At 38.0% G+C, this 20,356-nt stretch overlaps 1 protein-coding gene across 1 annotated transcript in view; it reads left to right on the forward strand.

The window, feature by feature from the left end:
* The window catches only part of FUT9 (fucosyltransferase 9), a 104,711-nt gene extending 85,727 nt beyond the window's left edge, over nt 1-18,984 (forward strand). Inside the window, 2 exon segments of the mRNA XM_034060750.1 lie at nt 13,998-14,092; nt 17,897-18,984. Of these exon segments, the coding sequence (XP_033916641.1) occupies nt 13,998-14,092; nt 17,897-18,984 (1,183 nt within the window).
* Nucleotides 18,985-20,356: the final 1,372 nt, after the last annotated feature.

Consider the following 20,356-nt stretch of genomic DNA (forward strand, 5'->3'; position numbering starts at 1 on the left):
CTAGTAATGAATAATAAGCAGAAAAAGGCTGGTATGAAATGCATGTAAGATTAAGAAATAAGTTTGTAGGAAATGTCAGGGATGTAATACATGCTGCACCATGTCTCCATGAAAGAAACTAGCACCCTTAGTCAAGTATACACTTGTAGGCATGGAAATTAATTCTGCATGGCAAATGACACAGTAAACCCATAGATCTTCAACACTGAATTGATAATACAGAATAAATGACACAGTAGGAAATCTACATAATACAAAATGTTTAACAAACAACACTATCAAGAAACTACCTCTATTCTTTAATCTACTCTGGGCAAGTCTAGAGATCCTGCTTTTCCTGAACCTCTTGAAGTCTTAAGGTTTCCAGTTCTTTATCTAGCTCTAGTTATCTGGGCACTGGTAATCTTTCCCCTCCCTGAGGAGTAATACCAGAAGAAAAAAATAATGCACTGCTTCCAAGTACTGTTCTCCCAGCCTTCTCACAGGACTTTATTCCAGGTTTTCCATGTGTGTAATAATTGTTGGATTAACATGCTGGGCCCTATCAAGAACACTCAAAGTTCTGTCAATATGCCTTAAAATGGACAAATACACAGGAAGTATCAAACTCCAAATCAGGACAAAGGATAGGAAAAGTGACACTGGCCGTAGTATTTGATTAGTTCAGTAAGTTGTTAGGATGTTGCTGGAACTGCCAGATTTCCCTAATTCTGAGGAAGGGTGTGATATTGCCCCAAAAAGGAATGAAGTAAAGATGAAGACAGGGTCTGAGGATGAAGAAAAGATCTTTTTTCAGCAGCAGTAGAATGAAAAAAGAAAGAGGTAGGTAAGTAAGAAAGTGGGTTGAAGACGTTCTTAATAAGAATCACAATGTCTGAGACTGAGACCATGAAGCTATAATTATAATCATCCTGTTTTAGATGTGATCAGTATAGGACCAATGAAGAGACTGAATTTTTCAAAAGTTATCTATCTCAGAGGTATTGTACATGTGCATGTTAAGGTACAAGCTCTTTAAGGCACATTCTTTGAGGTACCTTTATCTAAAAACTATGGGGACACTGGGAAGCATGATACTCTTCTGGGTGCTTGCTGCTAGAGCAACAGTTGCTGGATTATCTCCTGATGGAAACTACTCAGGCTACATCTGTATCAAGAAGAGCTATATTTCTTCTACCCTTGCTTTGCTTTAGAGGGTCATCCAGTTGTACACCTCAAGGAGAAAGACACGGTGGTGTTGTCATAGCGATCCTGACAGCCTGTGACACTCCACTGCTGTCCTCCAGGCTTGACGGTGGGGTGAGAGATATTCCAGCCATTAAGGGTACATAAATTGATAGGTTGAATGATTTCCTCTGAAAATTTTTGTGATATTGAAAATGTTCTAATTTTTATCAGAGTAAAATTGAAATTTTTCAAACCATTTCGTCCCTAATAAGGTGAGCAGGTATTAAAGCAGCTATGGGCTTCCCTGAAAATTTGTTCAAAATCTGACAAAAAATATCCCCAAGAAAATGTTAACAAACGTGACATTCTCAAAATAAATTTTAGTTTTGACAAACTGATAATGGACAAAAAAATCTCAAAAACTTTGTGATCAAGTTTCCTTGAATTTTCATAGATCAAAATCTAGTTTTATGCCCAGTGCATCAGAATCCAAAATCATTTGAGAACCAGTGTATGGAGAGAAAATAGGAAACAAAGGGCACTTAGTTCACCTTGTCCAACGAAAACAAGAAAGTAATTTCCAACATAGTTTATAGAAACTGTCCAGCAAACCTGAGCTTGTCTTCCACTAGCAGAGAAAAACAGCTTATACACTGCAGAAATTTGTAAAAGAAATAAAAATCTTTCCTCTGCACTTCAAACAATAATAGCAGTGGAAACATCGCTATTGTTTTTAGCTTTTGTAAATCAATTTATTCCAAAGCTAAATTCTGTGCCACATTTGCCTGAACACTATCCCTTTTATGTAGTTTCCCTTATATGTGGCAGTTAAATAAAACAGTGATGTAAAATCCCAATGGAAAAAGAAATCTAGCTAGAGCAATCATACTATCAACACATCAGCTCTGCAAAACTCTGTCTTGCTTCCTTGCACAAAATGACAATTTAAAATATCTTTTCAGAAGTCTCCTGGGAGATTATCATAGTCTATTCTCTATTTAGAAAAGAAAAATAAAATCCTTGAGAACCTATTAGCAGTCTCCTAGTGAAATATTTACAATTCAGCTCAGCATTATACGACAGTTTCAGAGAAGATGAAATGTAATTTATTTCATTTTACTTTCATCAGCAAGTAAAGGTCAGCCATCCAAAACCAGCTTTTCCGGATGCACACATTTCTTTTATTATCATCTTAAATAACTCAGAAATGCAGTCAAATTCCACTATCTGTCAATCGCACACAATTTCTCTTAAGTAATCTTTTACTTTCTGTTTAAATGCTTACCCCATGGACATTGAATTGCTTGCTTGGCATTCAGACAAACAACTTAAAGCAGGAAGACTTCCTTTGAGCTTTAGGGAATTTTCTAAATATTTCATTAGTACTTTAAAGTCTGTGTCTTGCAGTTAATTTTACAGTATGTGGAAACTAGAAAAAGTATTATGCACATGTAGTTACACCTCTAGCAATCTGAAGTAACTCACTTTTTAGAAGTACTCCTCTGACTTTTAAACATAGTCTTTCTTCTCCTCTGTTAATCAATTGCTAATAGGTGTCACTGGGAGCTCACTAGAAACTGCAAACAAGTTCAGAAATAACTTACAGATATACTATGCTAATATACCATTAGGCATACATCCAATATGTCAGGGGTTTTTTGTTCCTTTGGCAAACATACTAGGTCTTGGCATATTTTATTGTTGAGATTGTAAAAAAATAATCAAGCATGGTTGATTATTCTAGTGACTGTTGCTGTGATTGTCCTCTGCATAAGTGGTCTGCTTTGAAGCCATATTGCTATTCTGGAAAGGATTCCCTTACTGCTTTCCCCACTGTTGGTTCAGTTCTTAGACATTTATGTGTGCACAGACTATTTTAGAATCATAGACTCATAGAATAGTTAGGGTTAGAAAGGACCTTAAGATCATCTAGTTCCAACCCCCCTGCCATGGGCAGGGACACCTCACACTAAACCATGTCACCCAAGGCTCTGTCCAACCTGGCCTTGAACACTGACGGAGACGGAGCATTCACAACTTCCCTGCACAACCCATTCCAGTGGCTCACCACCCTCACAGTAAAGAATTTCTTCCTTATATCCAATCTAAACTTCCCCTGTTTAAGTTTTAATCCATTATCCCTTGTCCTATCACTACAGTCCCTAATGAAGAGTCCATCCCCAGCATCCTTATACGCTTTGTTTCAGAATTTCTCTATAGCTTCACACTGATATTCAGCTCCAAATGAAGGTGAGGGCTGGATCTCACTGGGGCTCTGCAGCATGAAACTTTCCTGCATTCAGCAACGGTGCTTCCAAACCAGCTCCTCCAGGAGCCTGAAATGGTTCTCACGCTTTATAAAAGGTCATCCACTTTCTAACATGCTATGAATGTTTTCCTCTTCACTGCCACCAGCAACTAATCTTCAGGCTCTTTGCCACTCCTTCAACATCCAAGAAATAAAATTATGAATTCACTTTAATTATGTGCTCAAACAGATTGACATAAGATAGAAGTGACTCACAGGTAGGTTTTCAACCTCAGGTTTCTAATGAATATGTCTAAGTTTCTAACAGTTTGAAACAAGCATGTTTTGTTCTATTTGTTTAAAGGAAACAAAATGCATTCAGTTAACATACATATTACATATGGTGTATTTACCTATTACGCAAGCACATATTAGCTGCCACCTGCTGATTATTCCATAATGGACACCAAAGACTGAGTTACAAAAGTTCCCCCTGCCATCATCTATATTAGCACAATGCCTTCTTTGTTCCAACTTGGCCAAACTTTCTCTAGCGGTAAATCAGTCTGCAGGATGAATAAAGCTCCATGAAAGAAGCCCTCGCTGTTGCTGAAGGTTGGGATCTGTAAGAAAGAGACTGATTCTACACAGAAGCCGAGTTCTGCTGAAGGTACTTTTCCCAGGCAGGCAGCTAGTCTTAGCAGTGCTAAGAAAGCAAACTGTATGTGTGCACTCAGGTCATCCTCTTTTTGCATGCAGGACAGAGCAAAACAACCACCTCTGTGAGTACAGAATTATTTAAATAGAATGAATTCCCATGTATTCTATTTACATTTTAATCTTCCCTTTTGGCGTTGTACAGCATGATTATACAGAGCAATAAATTACAAACCCAGATGCTAAGGTGTCGAGCATGACATAGGAGCCTGAACAGAATAATTCAGAAAATGAACAGAAGATACTAAGATTACATGAAAGAAGGCAATATGTTGAAAACAAAAACAAATAAAAGCCTTTGAAAGAGTTTTTTCTACAATGTCCTTAGAATTTTTTGTTTAAAAAAATAAAAACAACAAAACAAACATACACATAAATTCTAGACCTTTATAGTGCGGTTAATATTTAGTCACTAGAAATAGCTGAATGAAAATAATTACCATATTTGTTATATTCACGACTCAAAACCTAAAAGCATAGAAAACTCTAAAGAAACTGACTGGTAATAAAAATTGAGCTGATTATAATTGCTGATACTGAAAATACAAAAAGGGGCATAGTACAAATGCAAATTAAATTGGATTTTAAGAATCCTTTCTCTTTGAAGTTTTCTATCCATACCAACTGTTTCAATAAACATGCTTGTTTGTTTATTAGGAAAGATTCTTGAGTAAATCCACCCCATTCCCCCATGTCATGTTTCATCAGTAGCTGTCTTCTGTTCCTTGCTAGAGCCTTTCCAAAAGTCTAAACGCAGATTTCCCATCTCCAGGTATTTATACAGACATCTCATGCATCTCATGCTGTCAAAAATCTTCAGGACTGCAGCAACCTGCTGCTGTGCTTGTTGCTGAAGTACTTTAAGAGCACTGCCTTTTGTCATGGCCTTTCTGATAAAAGGGTTAAGGTTCATAAGAAAGAAAAAGATATAATTTCTCATATAATAATAATCCTTGCCCCCACTTTCTACCACCTCTTCCTTCCCCGGCTCAGTGCTTCAGTGAATTCAGTGCTCTGATTCTCTCCCTTCTATTTGCCAGTATGGCAGTAGTAGTCGCTCCATTGCCTTCTGCACCTGCTGGCTGTCACATTGCAAAGCAGTAGCACATCTCACTACTTCTGTCCACATGCAGCAGGTTGAGCAGTATTTCCCTAGGTATTCATAAGCATATGTGTGCATGTGTATATACTACATACATACAGATGAATGTAAGGGTATGCATATGAAGAAATATAAAGCAGAATTGGTAAGACACATTTCAGGGAATCTAAGGACTTAAGTGTGCTATAAATACCACATAAATGGTGTATATATTTATATTTTTATTTAATTTTTTATTTATATATATGTTTATACGTATATATATATTTATATTTGCATTATTTATAAAATGGTGCAGGTGTGAAAACTGTGAAGCACATTTAATAGATGATTAAATCTTTCCTAACATTAAGATTGTGTGTGCCTGTGTATATGTCTGTATATGGAAGTGTTTATTATTTGTAACTTTTTCTAGTGTTTAGATTCCCTGAGCTCTGACTTACATCTGTCTTGCTGCCTCAGTTGCCTTAGGTTTTTCATTTCTAAGTTAACTTTAATCACAAAGGAATATCTGTTGAGCTATTTTTCTCACTTCTTACATGTTGCTGCAACCAACTGAAAGAGCAAAACCTTAAGCATACTGAAATTAATAGGTTTTCCAGTGTTTCTGTGAGAAAGATCGCATCTTTGATACTCCTTGTCTTTCAGCAAATCCAGCTTTGCTGACACTTTCAACTCTAGTTCTGAAAAAGAGTTGTGGTTTCTGTGATTGTACAAATCAAGGTGTCATTGACTTTAATCTGATTAAATCTTCCATTTCCCTTCACTAACTTACTACAAACAAGATTATGATGTGTTTTCAGAGATTTGAAACAAAAATATGTGCCAGATCTGAATAAATGTGATATGACTAGTTTTTTTGGTGACATTTGTTTGAGGGAAAATATTCAATAGACAGACTCAACTGTTTTGATGTAAATTGAAGCCATCACTGTCAAATATCTGTTAAAGTCTTAGTGATATTGTGAAAATCACTTTATCTTTCTGGGACTTGATTTCCATGCCTTCTTTACTGCACATAAAGAAGTTTCAGTAATAATTTTCTAACTGCACTGTGATTAAAACTTCCTTACTGTTTGTAAAAGTCCAAAAGATTCTTTAATGGAAGGCATTACAGAAATTGAACTATTGTTATTAATAGAGCACAATTTTATTTTGCTTGTAATTTGTAGATTTCAAAGGAGGGAAAATGTCATTAGTATCATGTTATATGTCTATGAGATACAAAATTATTAACACTTAAATTAACATAAATTAAATTCCATTCAGCTAAACTCAGGTTAAACTGACAGAAGAGCCAGGAAGTCCTCATACCACTTTGTCCTCTGCCAGACTTGTCAGGGCACTAACAGGCTCTATAACTGCCCTGGTAAAACTTACAGTACATATATTCCAGCAGAAATTCCATTTATCTTGTCTGGGAGGGAGACTTTGTGGTATTTTAATCTTTGCTCTGTGAGACATCTGACCACATGTGATCATGCAGACCAAAGTCTACATGCAAAAACTAGCTTGTGTGCCAAACATTAGCATGTCTGGCTGTTTGCCCAAAAGCCTCCTTAGACTGATTAGACCACCTACCTAAAACAGGAAATAATTTAGGCACCGAAGGAGGGAGACTTGCAGCACGAGTAATGTGCTTGTGAAACTGCCCAGAATGGAGATGGGGTGGTCTTCCTCCATCCCTCAGCAGGACACATCCAGTGCTCTGAAAGAGTGGGATTCAGAGCTGGGAATCCTCCCCTGAGACAAGGTAGCCCCAACCCCTTTCTTTTATAAAGAAATTAGGGAATTACACCTTTTGGAATACAGCCAGAGGAGGATTAAAAAAAAAAACAAAACCCAGCCCAGTTTTAGTGAGCTTTCAAAAAAAAAAGGAAATTCAAACCACCTCTGCCACCTTTAGAGGGCTGTAAATTGCACAGGGAAATAAGTTAATTCCACTCTCTACTGATGTAGTTGTGCCCCTGGAAATAAATCATTAAGGAGTCAACAAGAAATAGACAGAAAGATGCCAAGAGAAAACATCAGTTTCTTGATTAGCAGCTAGGGCTCCAGTAAGGAGGAAGGATTCTTCATCTCTAATCCTAAAGCTCTTCACACATTTTAAAATTGACAACCATTTTCACCTAGAAGCTAACAAATCTTTAAGGAAAGTGAAATAACTAGGTGTGAATTGCTATAGGCTAAAGTAGGATTCCATATCTAATATGTCATAGCTTTAACTACTGCTTAAAGGGACTTCATCCTAGGTCTTTTTTTTTAAAAATCAGACAAACAAAATAAAGTTGTTACCACCACATATAAGAGGAAGTCTTCTCTTGTAGGTGCATCTATATCTTTAGGGCCGAGAGCTGAGTTAATAGCTTGATTCACAGATTCTGAGTGGCCCTTCCCTGTGAAGAATGAGACCCATCTGGAGATGTGCCAGCGGCAGGCTGCTAAGTGCACAGGAGCCTGAAAGGCAGAGGGCCAGGGAGAGTTTAAGCATGACCACACTAAAAGACAAAAAAACAGAGGTTTTCAGGGTTGCAGTTTCAGAGCCAGGTGCCAGCATTTCCCCTGATCCCTACTAGTAGTGCCTGTTTCTGGTTTGGGACTTGGGGTAGGCTAATCAACCAGAGATTCAGGTCTCTCTTACTATTATCATCAAATCATTCCTACCCACATTTGCTAAGCTGTATTAACTGCAGGGATTCACAAACTTTGCAAAAGCAAGTGATTTTTCTTTACACCGCTGTCCTTAAAGCAGAATACAGAATGAAATAGAGTGCTGCTGACCTCTTATCTAGCTCCTTTTTTACCCTTTTCCAATTTATTTATCTTGCTCTCTTTTTTACCTTGTATTTCCTCCTAGCTATCTCGGCTGACTTTCCTTAGAAAGTTACTTTCTGCTTAAGATGGCTATATAAAGTTTTCCTCATGTAGGAACAAAGGAAAACTCTTTCTTTGCCCTGTTTTTAAACACTTGGTTTTCTTTTGTACAGTAGGGTTGTATCAGAGAAAGACTATGGGCTGCAAACCTTAAGACGGGAAAAAGACTGCTTGGCAAATTGTATTTCCAAGATAGAGAAAGTAATTTTACATTAAATTGTTAATATAGTGGTAAAAAAATTATTAATTCATTGTGGAATTTTTGCCCTATTAGGAGTAGAATAATGTATGACAATAAAACCCAGTAACAGAACATCAGAATTAACTGCTTTAACTTACACCACAAATATTTAAGCTAAGAAATAGCAAATAGCTTGAGTTTTTCAAATGAAGTATGATCTCTGCACTAACTAGTGTTCTACTTTTTACAATGTACTGTCAACAGCCTGTGCAGAATACTCTTCATTCCTGTATTATAACCTAGAGAGTTGCTCTCAGAGGCATCAGTGCAAACCAGACAGTAAGTGGTAACAATAAGACATCACCTTAGAGTATCTAGGTGTTTGTAACTACCAGTGGATTTTTTCAGACCATTGTTCCTTCAACCCATTCCTCTTATGTATTTGCTATTTCTGAAGGATATTTTTTTCTACACAAAAAGTGTTTAATGACTTTGTTAAGCTTTGTGTTTCTCAGCTTCTCATACTTGTAGTTCCAGCACTCTGCTCTTCTTTTTGTTATGCACACAAAAAGACACACAAAGAAATTGACCATTGTTTTCTCTCAACTGTGATTTTGCTTTCTCACAGGAGTGTGCAGTTTGAAAGGTGTAGGGGTTGTTATTTTTGCTGATGCTCCAATATACACTATCTAAAATATATATTCTGTTTAAACTATGCTTTCAATCTTTTTATTGAAAGTTTCAGGTTTTTGAGGATTTTGTTTTTATTTGTGTTGTGTGTGTGAATTTATTTAAACTTCTCATAATATGAGAATGATTCCTCATAAAATGAGGAATGATTCTGAATTTACTTTGTATGGGTTCTTTCTTTTTGTGCATGAGGAAGAAGCCACTCGGACTGGACTCTTAAAAGTTTTCTGCTCTTGTTTTCAGTGGCTATTCTTTGTAGTGAATTACCAATTTGCTTGCTCCAGCAAGACAAAGCACTTCATTTAAGAGTCTTGTTTTAGCATCACCAGCCTCTTTCTCTAAAATGCTTAGGACTACCAACAAAAGGCACCTTGAAAACATAGCTGCTGGTCCGCAATGGGAAAATGATTTTTCCACTAGTCCATGAATTTGGCGCTGCTATACTTGCACACACATGTGCTCTACATTACATCACTTAGTTGAAATGCGCTTTTACCAGATGGAAAATAAGGAACCATCATTTTTTGCACTCAGTACGATATAAAGGATTTTTATTCTCTATACACAGGTTCTAACCTGAAACTTCCAGTCACTGATGCTCTTATACTGAAAGAGCAGCGAGGGTGTCTGCTTGAGCCATTTAGACAACAACTAGTAGAACCTTGCTAAGGTCTCTTGGCTATCATGAGTTCTGTTGACCAGTACTTGGTTACGTCTTTGTTCAGAATAGACAAGAGATTCAGTTCAGTTTGCTGGATTTTTAAACAAAATATCCATCCTCCCACCCTGTAAAGGAAGAAGAAAGGAAAAAAAAATTCAAAAAGTCTTATTTGCAAAGATTATGGACATATTGAAAATAATAATAAAAAAAGGCTTATGAATCATCACCTCTCTTCACCACGTTTCTTCTGAATGTATTAGTAAATGCCATTCTCCCTTTCAGCCATAGAGCATATTGCAATTGGTTCGAGTACATTAGTTGCTTTCTTTTCTCTCTAGGGCAGGTGTTATCACTCTGGCAACTAGTATCCATAGCACTTACAACTCTGCAAATTACAGCAAGAACGTTGACCTGCATCCTAAAAAAAATAGTTACATCAGTAGGGATTCTAAACCCAGAGCTATAATGAGTTTCTTAAGGAAAAGGTGCTAGGCAGGCAGAGAAGTGAAATGTTAAGTAGAGATAAAATTATGAGGATTTTATGGTATGCTTTTAGCAGCCTCTCAGGCTTTCTTTGTAGGCTACAGGGCTGTCTCAGGAGTTATGCTGCCACTGGCAGAATCCTCCACATCTATGCAATTGCATCTGCAAAAAACCCAGCATTAAATCCCAATTAAAATTTTTGAGCTTGCCTGTGCAGCAAGATTCAGCAGTGTAACTACTGCACTCAGCCTCTAATCATATCTACACAAACAGCTGCTGCTTAGAGCTCCAAAAGTCTTGCTTTGCCACAGAAGTCGTGTCCCCTACAGTACGTGTTCACTATTATAAGCAGGCATCCTTCTGCTCTTTCCTGATTCTGATTTGTCTGATTTGCATGGGGAGGTGTTTTCCATTGTACAAGGGAACTATATACCAGGAAATCAGCCAGAAGCAGCTATGATTCTAGGATGTGGTCTTGAGCAGGCATACACAAAAGCCTATGATTCTTCTTCTGCCAATTCATGCTGCCTCTGTTTGGCTTAGCTCACACCATTTTCACAGCTACTGTGAGTTAACCAGGACTTTCTGGTGGGCTGGTGACGATCAGAGATACACACCTTGTGCAGGTATGTTATTCATATTTAAGCTGCTCGGTTGCAGTTTTACAAGCCAGCCACAAAGCTACAGAAGAGCTCTTTCTGCAGTTCTGGCAGAACCAGAGAGAACAGCATTTGCTGTCCTCAAGCCACACAGGAAAAAAAAAAGAGACCATTTGCTTCTGGAGCAGCTTTTCTTTGTTCAGCTTCATTTTTTGCAGATCCCTTTCAGTGGTTTTGAAAGAAGTGTGGATTGTCTTATTCTGCAGCACTAGGATGAGCTTTGTCTTCATGAAGATAAAAATCTGGCAAAGCAGATAAAGTTAGCTAGTAAGCTACTGTGGTGAAAAACTCCCTTTTCTGTAACTAACCAAGTATGGATAACCACCACTCCTTTCACAGAATGCTCAGTCATAAATTGGCTGTGATGTGAACAAGCCAGTGTGGAAGTTAGGATAAAAGAGATCTGCATGTTACCAAGTCTGCAATGATGCTGAGGTTTCTGACAGCTTTGTGCTATGCATGTATTCCAGTTGTGCCAGGGAGGTAATAGAGAGTATTCATGTTTCTTCTTAAACAAACCTAAAAGGTCATAATTACAAAGAGACACAACTGCAGTGTGACGTGGGGTGTCCTGACACTAATGCCGGATTGCCTGGAAAAGTTTCTTACTGATAGGATTTCAGATATTTTATTTACTTTTATATGTGGCAGTGGGGGTGGATACAAGGTCACTCCAGTATGGACAGCAGTGCTGTAGCCATTTCGCTTGTTATTCTGAGACACTGTATTCCTGGCTAATGCTTTTTGCTGTACAGTTGGATTGTAGAAAGGAACCACTGAGCTGTTGTCTAAGCAGCTAGAGAGTGACAGTATGTCACTGCCGTGGGGAGGAGAGGATAGATGACAATCACAGGGGAAGGCTTGAGACTGCTGAGCCATAGCAGCATGCTGTGTGTTGAATAGCAACTGGGAGAAGGTTGCTGAGAATAGGGTTTTCCTCAGCAAAGCCTGAGGGGACAAGACTGAGAAATTCTCTAAAATCAGCAGTATCCCAGCTCACAGTTGCTGGGAAGCTTTACATTTAGCCTTTGAAAATAGGGGCTTTTTTGTTGTTGTCCATGCAATTTTCAGCTTCCTTCACATTTTCTCTGTGCACAGTATAGGTGTTTCATAGATTGCAATACAAGTTTCAAGATGGGAGAATTTTTTACTCATTTTTTCAGTAATTCTTTGCAGTTTTAGGCTGCCAATTTATACTATTATTAGGTGAATTTTACAATAATCTGTGGTTTAATATTAACACTGAGCACAAGGCTGAAAGGAATCAAGTGACGTGGTTTAGTGGTGGACTTGGCAGTCCTGGTAAAAGTTGGACTAGATAATCTTAAAATTATTTTCCAGCCTAGTTGATTCTGTAATTCTACAATTCTATGATTCTCTGAAAAGTGAGGTCATCTAGCCCACCCTCTAGACCTGGGGGCAGAGTCTGATGTCTCATTGTTTAGTGGTGCTTGTGTATTCTATTCTTAACAGTCCCCAGTGGTAGGTTCAGCTCTATTCCTAAGTAGACTGTCTTAATGGCTACCTGTCCTCAGGGTGCTCTTAGATAATTTCTCCAAAACTGTTGAAACTAAAAATTACCACTATTGTATAAAGTGATTCTGTGCTGTTCTCAAAGTGGAAATACATAAAATTGGAATATGTGGAACTGAACAAATAACCCAAAAACAAAGGAGAAGGAAAGTGGAAGAAAAAGATTATTGCAAACAATAGAATAAAAACATGCCATCCAGGATTAGCAGCTCATTCATCTTTCAGCCTTTAACTCTAGGCAGCTCTGTCAAACCTTTTCATACTGGGCTGCTTTCAGAAATCTGTGGGACAGGAGTGGAAAGAACTGGAAGCAAGCCTATGTTTGGGTAGTGAAGTGAAAATCCATCTTTCCAGTTGCAACAGATGAGCAATAACCAGGAACAGTGAGAGTTAATTCCAGCAAAAAAAAGCATTCTTCCGTCTTAGAGGGCTAAAGCAAAGCAGTCTGGGGCACATTCAGACAGCAGCAACTTGGAGATAAGAAGTTCCACTAAGCCTATCCTGAGGCACTCAGTTTTCTTTTAGTACTGCAGGTGAAAAAACACCAGTTAATTGGAAGTGTGGTCTAAGAAAACACAGTTCTTAGCATAAATGCAGATATGCCATGACCAAAGCTGATGAAACATGCCAGAGGACAGGGAGAGCAATTTCAAATAAGCCTTCTTTCTAACAGTTGTTTGCCTGTAATTCTTATCAGTTCCCACTGCATTTGACTCCTTTTAATACTTAGAGCATCTACCTAGCTACCTGTCTGCTTCTAAATGGGCCTATACCTCTGTTTGCCTCTGTATTCTTCTGCTCCAAAATCTTCCTAAGCCCTCTGTGCCAGAAATACCCTGTTTGATGCCAGGAGTGATCTTCAGAGATTATCTTGAGGTTGTTAAGTATTTCTTCTTGAGTTATCCTGAGACCCAGTGATGATAAAGATCATTTAAGAATTCTAAGATGAGAAAAGTAACAAGCAATTTTTTTTTAATTCAGTATCCATGATTTCAAAAATCTTTGCTTCAGCTTAATTTTAAAATAGTGCCTTTACCATTGGAAAATCTGTTCTAGACTAGTATATAGCTCTGCAAGCAGTGATATATTTTGGGCTACTAGCAAAACCTTGAAGGTATACCAGACAAACTGATGAAAATATATACCAGGGAAACAGGTATTGATTTAATTGACCATAAAAGGTTGCATTTTCTCCCATACACAGTGTTAACACAACCAGAAAAAAAAACCTCCCAGCTGGAATGAATGAGAAGCCAATATTGTAATGAAGCCAAGATAAAACAGTTTCCATAAAATTCCATTTTATTTCTTAGTGAACACAATGCTTTCACAAAATAGACATATTCTTGCAAGCCTTGGCTGGTGTACTTGGAGTTAACACTGTTGGTACCCCATTACTACCTCCCTGTCTGTGTTGCTAGTAAATGGAGTTGCTTCTGATGGAACGCCAAGTTTTGTTCTTAAAAAGGAGCCTTGCTAGGTTTTGTACTGAGAAAAATAGTCTTGTACTGATGAAATAGTATACTTTCAACTTGGGAAAAAAAAACTTCTAGAAAACACTTGTTATGCCATAACACTCCAAAATGCACTTTAAAACAAAGCTATCAAAAATACCAAATTCTACCAGTTGGCAAATGTCTCAGTTTTTCAGTTTTTTTCTTTTTACGAAGTTTTCTTTTCAGAGTGGGTCTGGCATGTCAGAAATTGATGGGGGAGGGGATCAACAAGAAGGGAATTTGTGATTCTGTGGTAGAAGGAAAACCACAGAAGAGGACGGGTGAGCTCAGGTTACTTGGCTGGATGTCTTCTAACAAGTGTTTCCTTAGAGACACCTTCATAGTGAGAATTACTGCAGGAGATCAGTAGTTATCTTGGGCATGAAAGAGAAGAAGGGAATAAAGAAATATAGAAAAAACTCCACATTCTGGAGTATATTGGGAAAAAGATATTCCATGAATTCTAGTGAACAAACAAAAAATTGCAACTATAATTCCTAACAGTACAAGTTGCTTCTCAAGATAATAGTTTTTGTCAACAGGTGCTTACGTCATGACTTTGCTGTATTGCTGCTTGATTGTGTACAGGACTCAGTCTCAAAAGCCATGAAGGTAGAGTCTGCTGGTCCATTCCATAGGCTCCTCAATCTCCTTTGTGAAGCACAAAAGTTATTGTACCTGAGGTTAGCACTTCATCCTGAAAGCTATTGCTATTCCCAGTACACATCTTCATAGTTATTACTGGAGTTAGCACAAAATGGAATAAAGAAATAGAATTTCATTACAAAATTCTGTCGAGCTCCTTGGGGTTTCTGAGTCTGTTCAGGTCTTCTGCTTCCTTTGCAAACCTCTCATTCTAGGTTTTAATGGGTCTTGCTTTTGCAATCTTCTTCGACCATCCCATTAGCAGCAGCTTCAAAGTGAAGCATACCAGTGATGCCTATACATCTAGTGGATGCATGAGTCTGCATAATAAATTATTAGTTCTCTGAATCCAAAGGATGAAAAACTATAAAGGACTACTCTGGCTGTAGGCCAGTATTTTGGTGAAAGGCAGAATATAAGACACACAATCCCTGATCAGGAGGGGGCACATGAGTTCATGGGACAGCAAAGCAATGTGAGAAAACAGATCTGGAAGGGATAAAATAAGGATGTTCACCTGCTCAGTGTTGTGAGATGTTAATACTTGTATTCCGGGTAATGCAAACAGCAAGTGTTTATCCTCACATTGGCATTGCAATTCAAAAGCTTCCTACACAAATGCAAAATCGTGACACACTGGAATTTAAAGCAGAGAACAGACTACATAATATCTGGTTATTTCTGATGTAGCAAGAATTGCCATGTTATGATGCAGGGCTTTTTATTAGTTAGGAGAAGAGCTTAGTGTAAAATAATCCCTATCAGAGATGCTTGTGTCAAAGGGCTATTAGCTGGAGGGTGGCTAAGTTACAAGGCACAATGTTAAGGCCCTTTCCTGATTTCTCATCCATTTAAATCCCCAGAAAACGATCAGTCTCTGTGAATAGAAACCTTTCCAAATCTATTGTTCAAATTCAGCTCATGCTATCTGTTCAGTTAAAAGCTATACCTATTCTGTGTGTTGGTTTCAATAGCACAGAACTAAAGAATGAAGTTACATGAAGATTGGTTTAGCCTCTTTTTTTTCCTTGAGCTTCATCTCCTAGAGCTGCTCAACCTAAGTCCCTTCTTCCTCAGAGGCCCCATTCAGACTTCCATTATAGTAAGGCAGGGAAGCAGCTCTTGCTCTTGTAGGTCAAAACCTCCCTTCTAGATATATTTTCGAGCAAAAACAAAATAGGCTAAAGAAAGCCTATGTGATGTTGCCGTAAACCCACGTCTTTCTTTCAGAGGTATTTAAACTGATGAGGATAAGTGCAAAAGACATGGATGCTGCAGTTCCTCCCTTCTAATCCCTTCAGGATCATTTTGCTAAGAGCAGAGAGGACCTGCTAAATTATGTCCTAAAAGAAGGGTGCAGACTAAAGAGACTCAACATACCAGTACATTTTATATAACTGTGCTGCATGTCCATGCCCAGTGGGGGCTGCTGGGGCCCGTGTGAGGAGAGGCCGGAGCTGCCCTGTGCAGGACACAGTCAGTTCCAACTGACCCACCACAGGTCACTGCTGGGCCCCGCGGCCAAGATGGTGGCACCCCTGAGGAGGTGTATTTAAAGGCAGGGGTAGGCACTGAGGAGTGAAGGGGAACAATGTGAGAAACAACCCTGTGAACGCCAAGGTCGGGGAAGAAGGAGGTACTCCAGGCACTAGAGCAGGGATTTCCCTGCAGCCCAAGCAGTACCACAGTGGAGCATTACCCACACTGCATCCGAGGAAGGGCCCCGCACCAGAGCAGGGGGATATGCCTTGAAGGAACTTCAGTCCATGGACACTCCATGCAGGAACAGAGGGTTTTTTTCCTGAAGGGATTGTGTCACATGGGAAGAACTCATGTTGGAGTGGGGGAAAATGTGAAGAGGAAGAACAGGCCCAGAGGAATGTTGTCGACTGACTGCAAACCTCCATCCCCGTCCGTCTGCACTGTTTGGGGCAGGGAGGAGGTAGAGGAGTTGGGAATGAAGAAGGAAGTTGAGTCTGGGAAAAAGTTGAGGGAGGTATTATTTTAACTTTTGTCTTTGTTTCTCACTATCCAAACCTATTTTAATTGGCAATAAATTACATTAATTCTCCCAAGATGAGTCTGTTCTATCTGTGACAGTAACTGGTGAGTAATCTCCCTGTCCTGACATCAACCCATGAGATTTTAATCTTATTTTCTCCCCCTTGTCCTGCTGAGGAGATGCTCAGGCATGTCTGACAGCCAGCCAAGGTTAACCCACATTTGCCGTCCCAAAACAGATAACACTGTGGCAAATTCTTTTTCCTCAAGATATAATGTTAGAGTAAAGTTAAGCTTGATATTCCCTCCTTTTTCATTTCCTCAAAAATGAATGTGAAACCATTTTGATGTAACTGTAGTGCTACACTCACACATTAGTTTTCACACTCAGGCTCTTTACATGGTTAAATGTTTTCATTTTAAGAACACCTCCAAGTTATAGGACTAAGTTCAGAAGCAAAGGTTAGCAACAAGCAACCCCTAACTTTGATGGATTTCACAAGAACCATGTGGAAGAGAAGTTCTGGAAAGAGCTTTATCGCTTCCCTTAGAAAGAGACAACCAGAGAGAGGACAAAGGAAGCTATGTGAACTCCTCACCTCTTTTTTTCCATGGAAAAAAATGGTAGCTCTCAAAGATGCAGCCTTATCTCTACTTTTTCTAATTCTTAACACAGAGCTGTGGCATAAAAACATAAATGATTAAGGACTGTGGGAACTATGTGAAGCTGCATAAGGGAACAGAGGAGCTGCTGTGTTGCTGCTCAATTGCTGCTTTCCTTCCCTAGCTAATTCAGAAGTCCTCTGGAGAAGGCACAAATGTTCATCCCTATGTAGCCTTTAGGCATGAACTAGTTTTCTAACAGTATTACTGATTCCAGAATTAAGTTCCAGTCCCTTCCTTTTTCATTCCTCTAATCCTATATCCTCCATACATATATGCACACATATATGGGTGGACAAAATCTGGAGCATGTTATCCCTTACAGGCACAAGGACAGAATCTAAGGGTAATTGTGTCTGATTTCTCTGTGTTTCTTAAAACTCTTGGCCTAGGTTCTAAACAAAAGGACTTCTCAAGATACATACTGATTTATACTAAGTATGAAATGAATTAAAATCCTGCTTTTAATTAATGTCAATTAGCTTTCAATGTGAAGAGGAGAAATATGGTAACTTCGTTATGAATAAAACCCCTACCCTCTCCACTCAAGGGGAATTTCTGAGCTTACAGCTTGGTGATACTGCAGTCCTATCCATTCTGATGTCTGATATCTGATTGCTTTAACCAGACATATAATATAATTATACCATTATGATCATATTTAATTTATAGAGTAAAATATATTTCAATTATAATTATTTCATTACATTTTAACAGGACATGCAATTTAATACCTGATGTTATTTTCTCTTTCTCTTCTTCTCTTTTTTTCTCAGAACAAATTATGACATCGACATCTAAAGGAATTTTCCGGCCATTTTTTATTATCTTCATTGTCCTTGGTTGTTTCATGGCATTGATACTAATTTATATCAAACCAACAAATAGCTGGATCTCTGGTCCCATAGAATCAGCCAGTTCAGTTTTGAAAATGAAGAGTTTTTTTTCTTCCAAAACTGATAATCTTAATGAAACTACTATTTTGATCTGGGTTTGGCCATTTGGTCAAACATTTGATCTAACATCCTGCCAAACAATGTTCAATATCCACGGGTGCCATCTGACTATTGACCGCTCATTATATAACAAATCCCATGCTGTTCTCATTCATCACAGGGATATTAGCTGGGATCTGACTAACTTACCTCAGCAAGCCAGGCCACCATTCCAGAAGTGGATTTGGATGAACTTGGAGTCTCCAACTCATACTCCACAAAAGAGTGGCATTGAACACCTGTTTAACCTGACCCTGACTTACCGGCGTGATTCGGATATTCAGGTGCCTTATGGCTTCATGATGGTCGGTACAAGCTCCTTTACATTTGAAGTGCCAAGTAAGGAAAACTTGGTCTGCTGGGTTGTAAGTAACTGGAACCCTGAGCACGCTCGAGTCAAGTATTACAATGAGCTTAGCAAATACATTGAAATCCATACCTATGGACAAGCCTTCGGAGACTACGTCAATGACAAAAACTTGATTCCAACTATTTCCACTTGCAAATTTTACCTTTCCTTTGAAAATTCAATCCACAAAGATTACATTACTGAGAAACTTTACAATGCTCTTCTGGCTGGATCAGTACCAGTTGTACTAGGCCCTTCCAGAGAAAATTACGAGAATTACATTCCAGCAGACTCTTTCATACATGTGGAAGATTTTCTCTCTCCCAGAGAGCTGGCAGAATATCTTCTGATGCTTGACAAAAATAACAAGATGTACCTTAGTTATTTCAACTGGAAAAAGGATTTCTCAGTGCACCTTCCTAGGTTCTGGGAATCACACGCATGTCTTGCTTGTGATCATGTGAAAAGACACCAGGAATACAAGTCCATTGGAAATTTAGAAAAATGGTTTTGGAATTAATTTGTGTGTGTATGTGTGTGCACTTTCTTGAAGAAGCCAGAAGAAACTTCAGTGCAAGTGGAGAGGAAAGAAAAAACAATGGAAGGAAAAGAGAACATTATGTCATGGTTTATCAGCTATCCTCTCTTGGCTATCCTATTTATATTTTGTAAGAGATTTTAAAAGATCAGCAGCAGCATTCATCAATACTTGGTTTTAAATTATAATATACATACTAATTATGTGCACTGAAGAATACTTGATTGTTTACTATGATTTTTAAACAAGATTTTCCACATTTTCTGTGAAATATGTCCCAGTCTTACACTTAAAGTAGTCTCTTTTTTTTTTAACATTACATTTGCTGTTTAACCTATCTGGAAAATGAGGACACAATTTTAAATGCCAGAGAGAACTTTAAGAACATAATTTGCTGTTCCAGTCTGAAATGTGTGTAATATTTCAAAAGACAGTAAAGTTTTTTATGGTTCATCTTACATTTTAAGAACACAGTAAATACCTGCCATTATTCCAATACGATCAATTTCACCCTTTTTTAAGGGTGAGGAACCTAGAAATATAATTTCTAAAAGGTATGACAGCAGTAGACAGTCTTTGTTTCTAAAAATGTGTTCTAACAGATCTCTCCATTAAGTTATGTTAGGAATATGTCTGTTCTTACTCTTTGAAGAATAGTCAGATATAGAGAAGATGTACAACCTTAGTGGCCAAATCTCAGATTCATCCAAATTTTGAGTGTATTTAAATGCAGCATGTCCTTAAGTCTCATTGTGTCTCAAGTACTGTTTACCTGAACCAGGGCTGTAAGTGGTATTACGTTGATGACACAGATTTTAACACAGATGTTTGATTACATTAGCCTAATGCACTGAATTCAGCTGGTAGTAATGGATTTTTAGAAATAGACTGTTGAGAATTTTATCAATTTCTCTCGTATAATTTCTCAAATAATTGTGAATTTGTCCCCAATTCTGTAAAATTATATCTGTTGAACTTTAATTGTAGCTGGACACCTTGCTGTTATGACTAATGAATGTGAAAGGAAAAAAAATTACCAAAGAGTTTATTTTCTGAAGGAAATATGCTGAAATTCAGTAAATAAGTTATCAGGCTGACACATTCAACCATTAAACTTATTAAGCTAATGAAATTTGAGTTTTGAAAATATTTTATGTGACAGGTATAAAAAATGCACTCAAGAAAACCACTTGCTATCAAAATTTGAATATATAAATAGGCTCTTAAGTGTCAAGTTTTCTTTGATAGCAAATGCAAAAATGTGATGATTGTCATGATTGTTTAAAATGTCTGTTTTCTGTGATTTTATTACTTATTTGTTTCAGCTCAAACTTAAATATGTGATTGTTATATA

This window comes from Melopsittacus undulatus, chromosome 3 (genome assembly GCF_012275295.1).
Source record: "Melopsittacus undulatus isolate bMelUnd1 chromosome 3, bMelUnd1.mat.Z, whole genome shotgun sequence".
NCBI classification, from domain to species: Eukaryota; Metazoa; Chordata; class Aves; order Psittaciformes; family Psittaculidae; genus Melopsittacus; species Melopsittacus undulatus.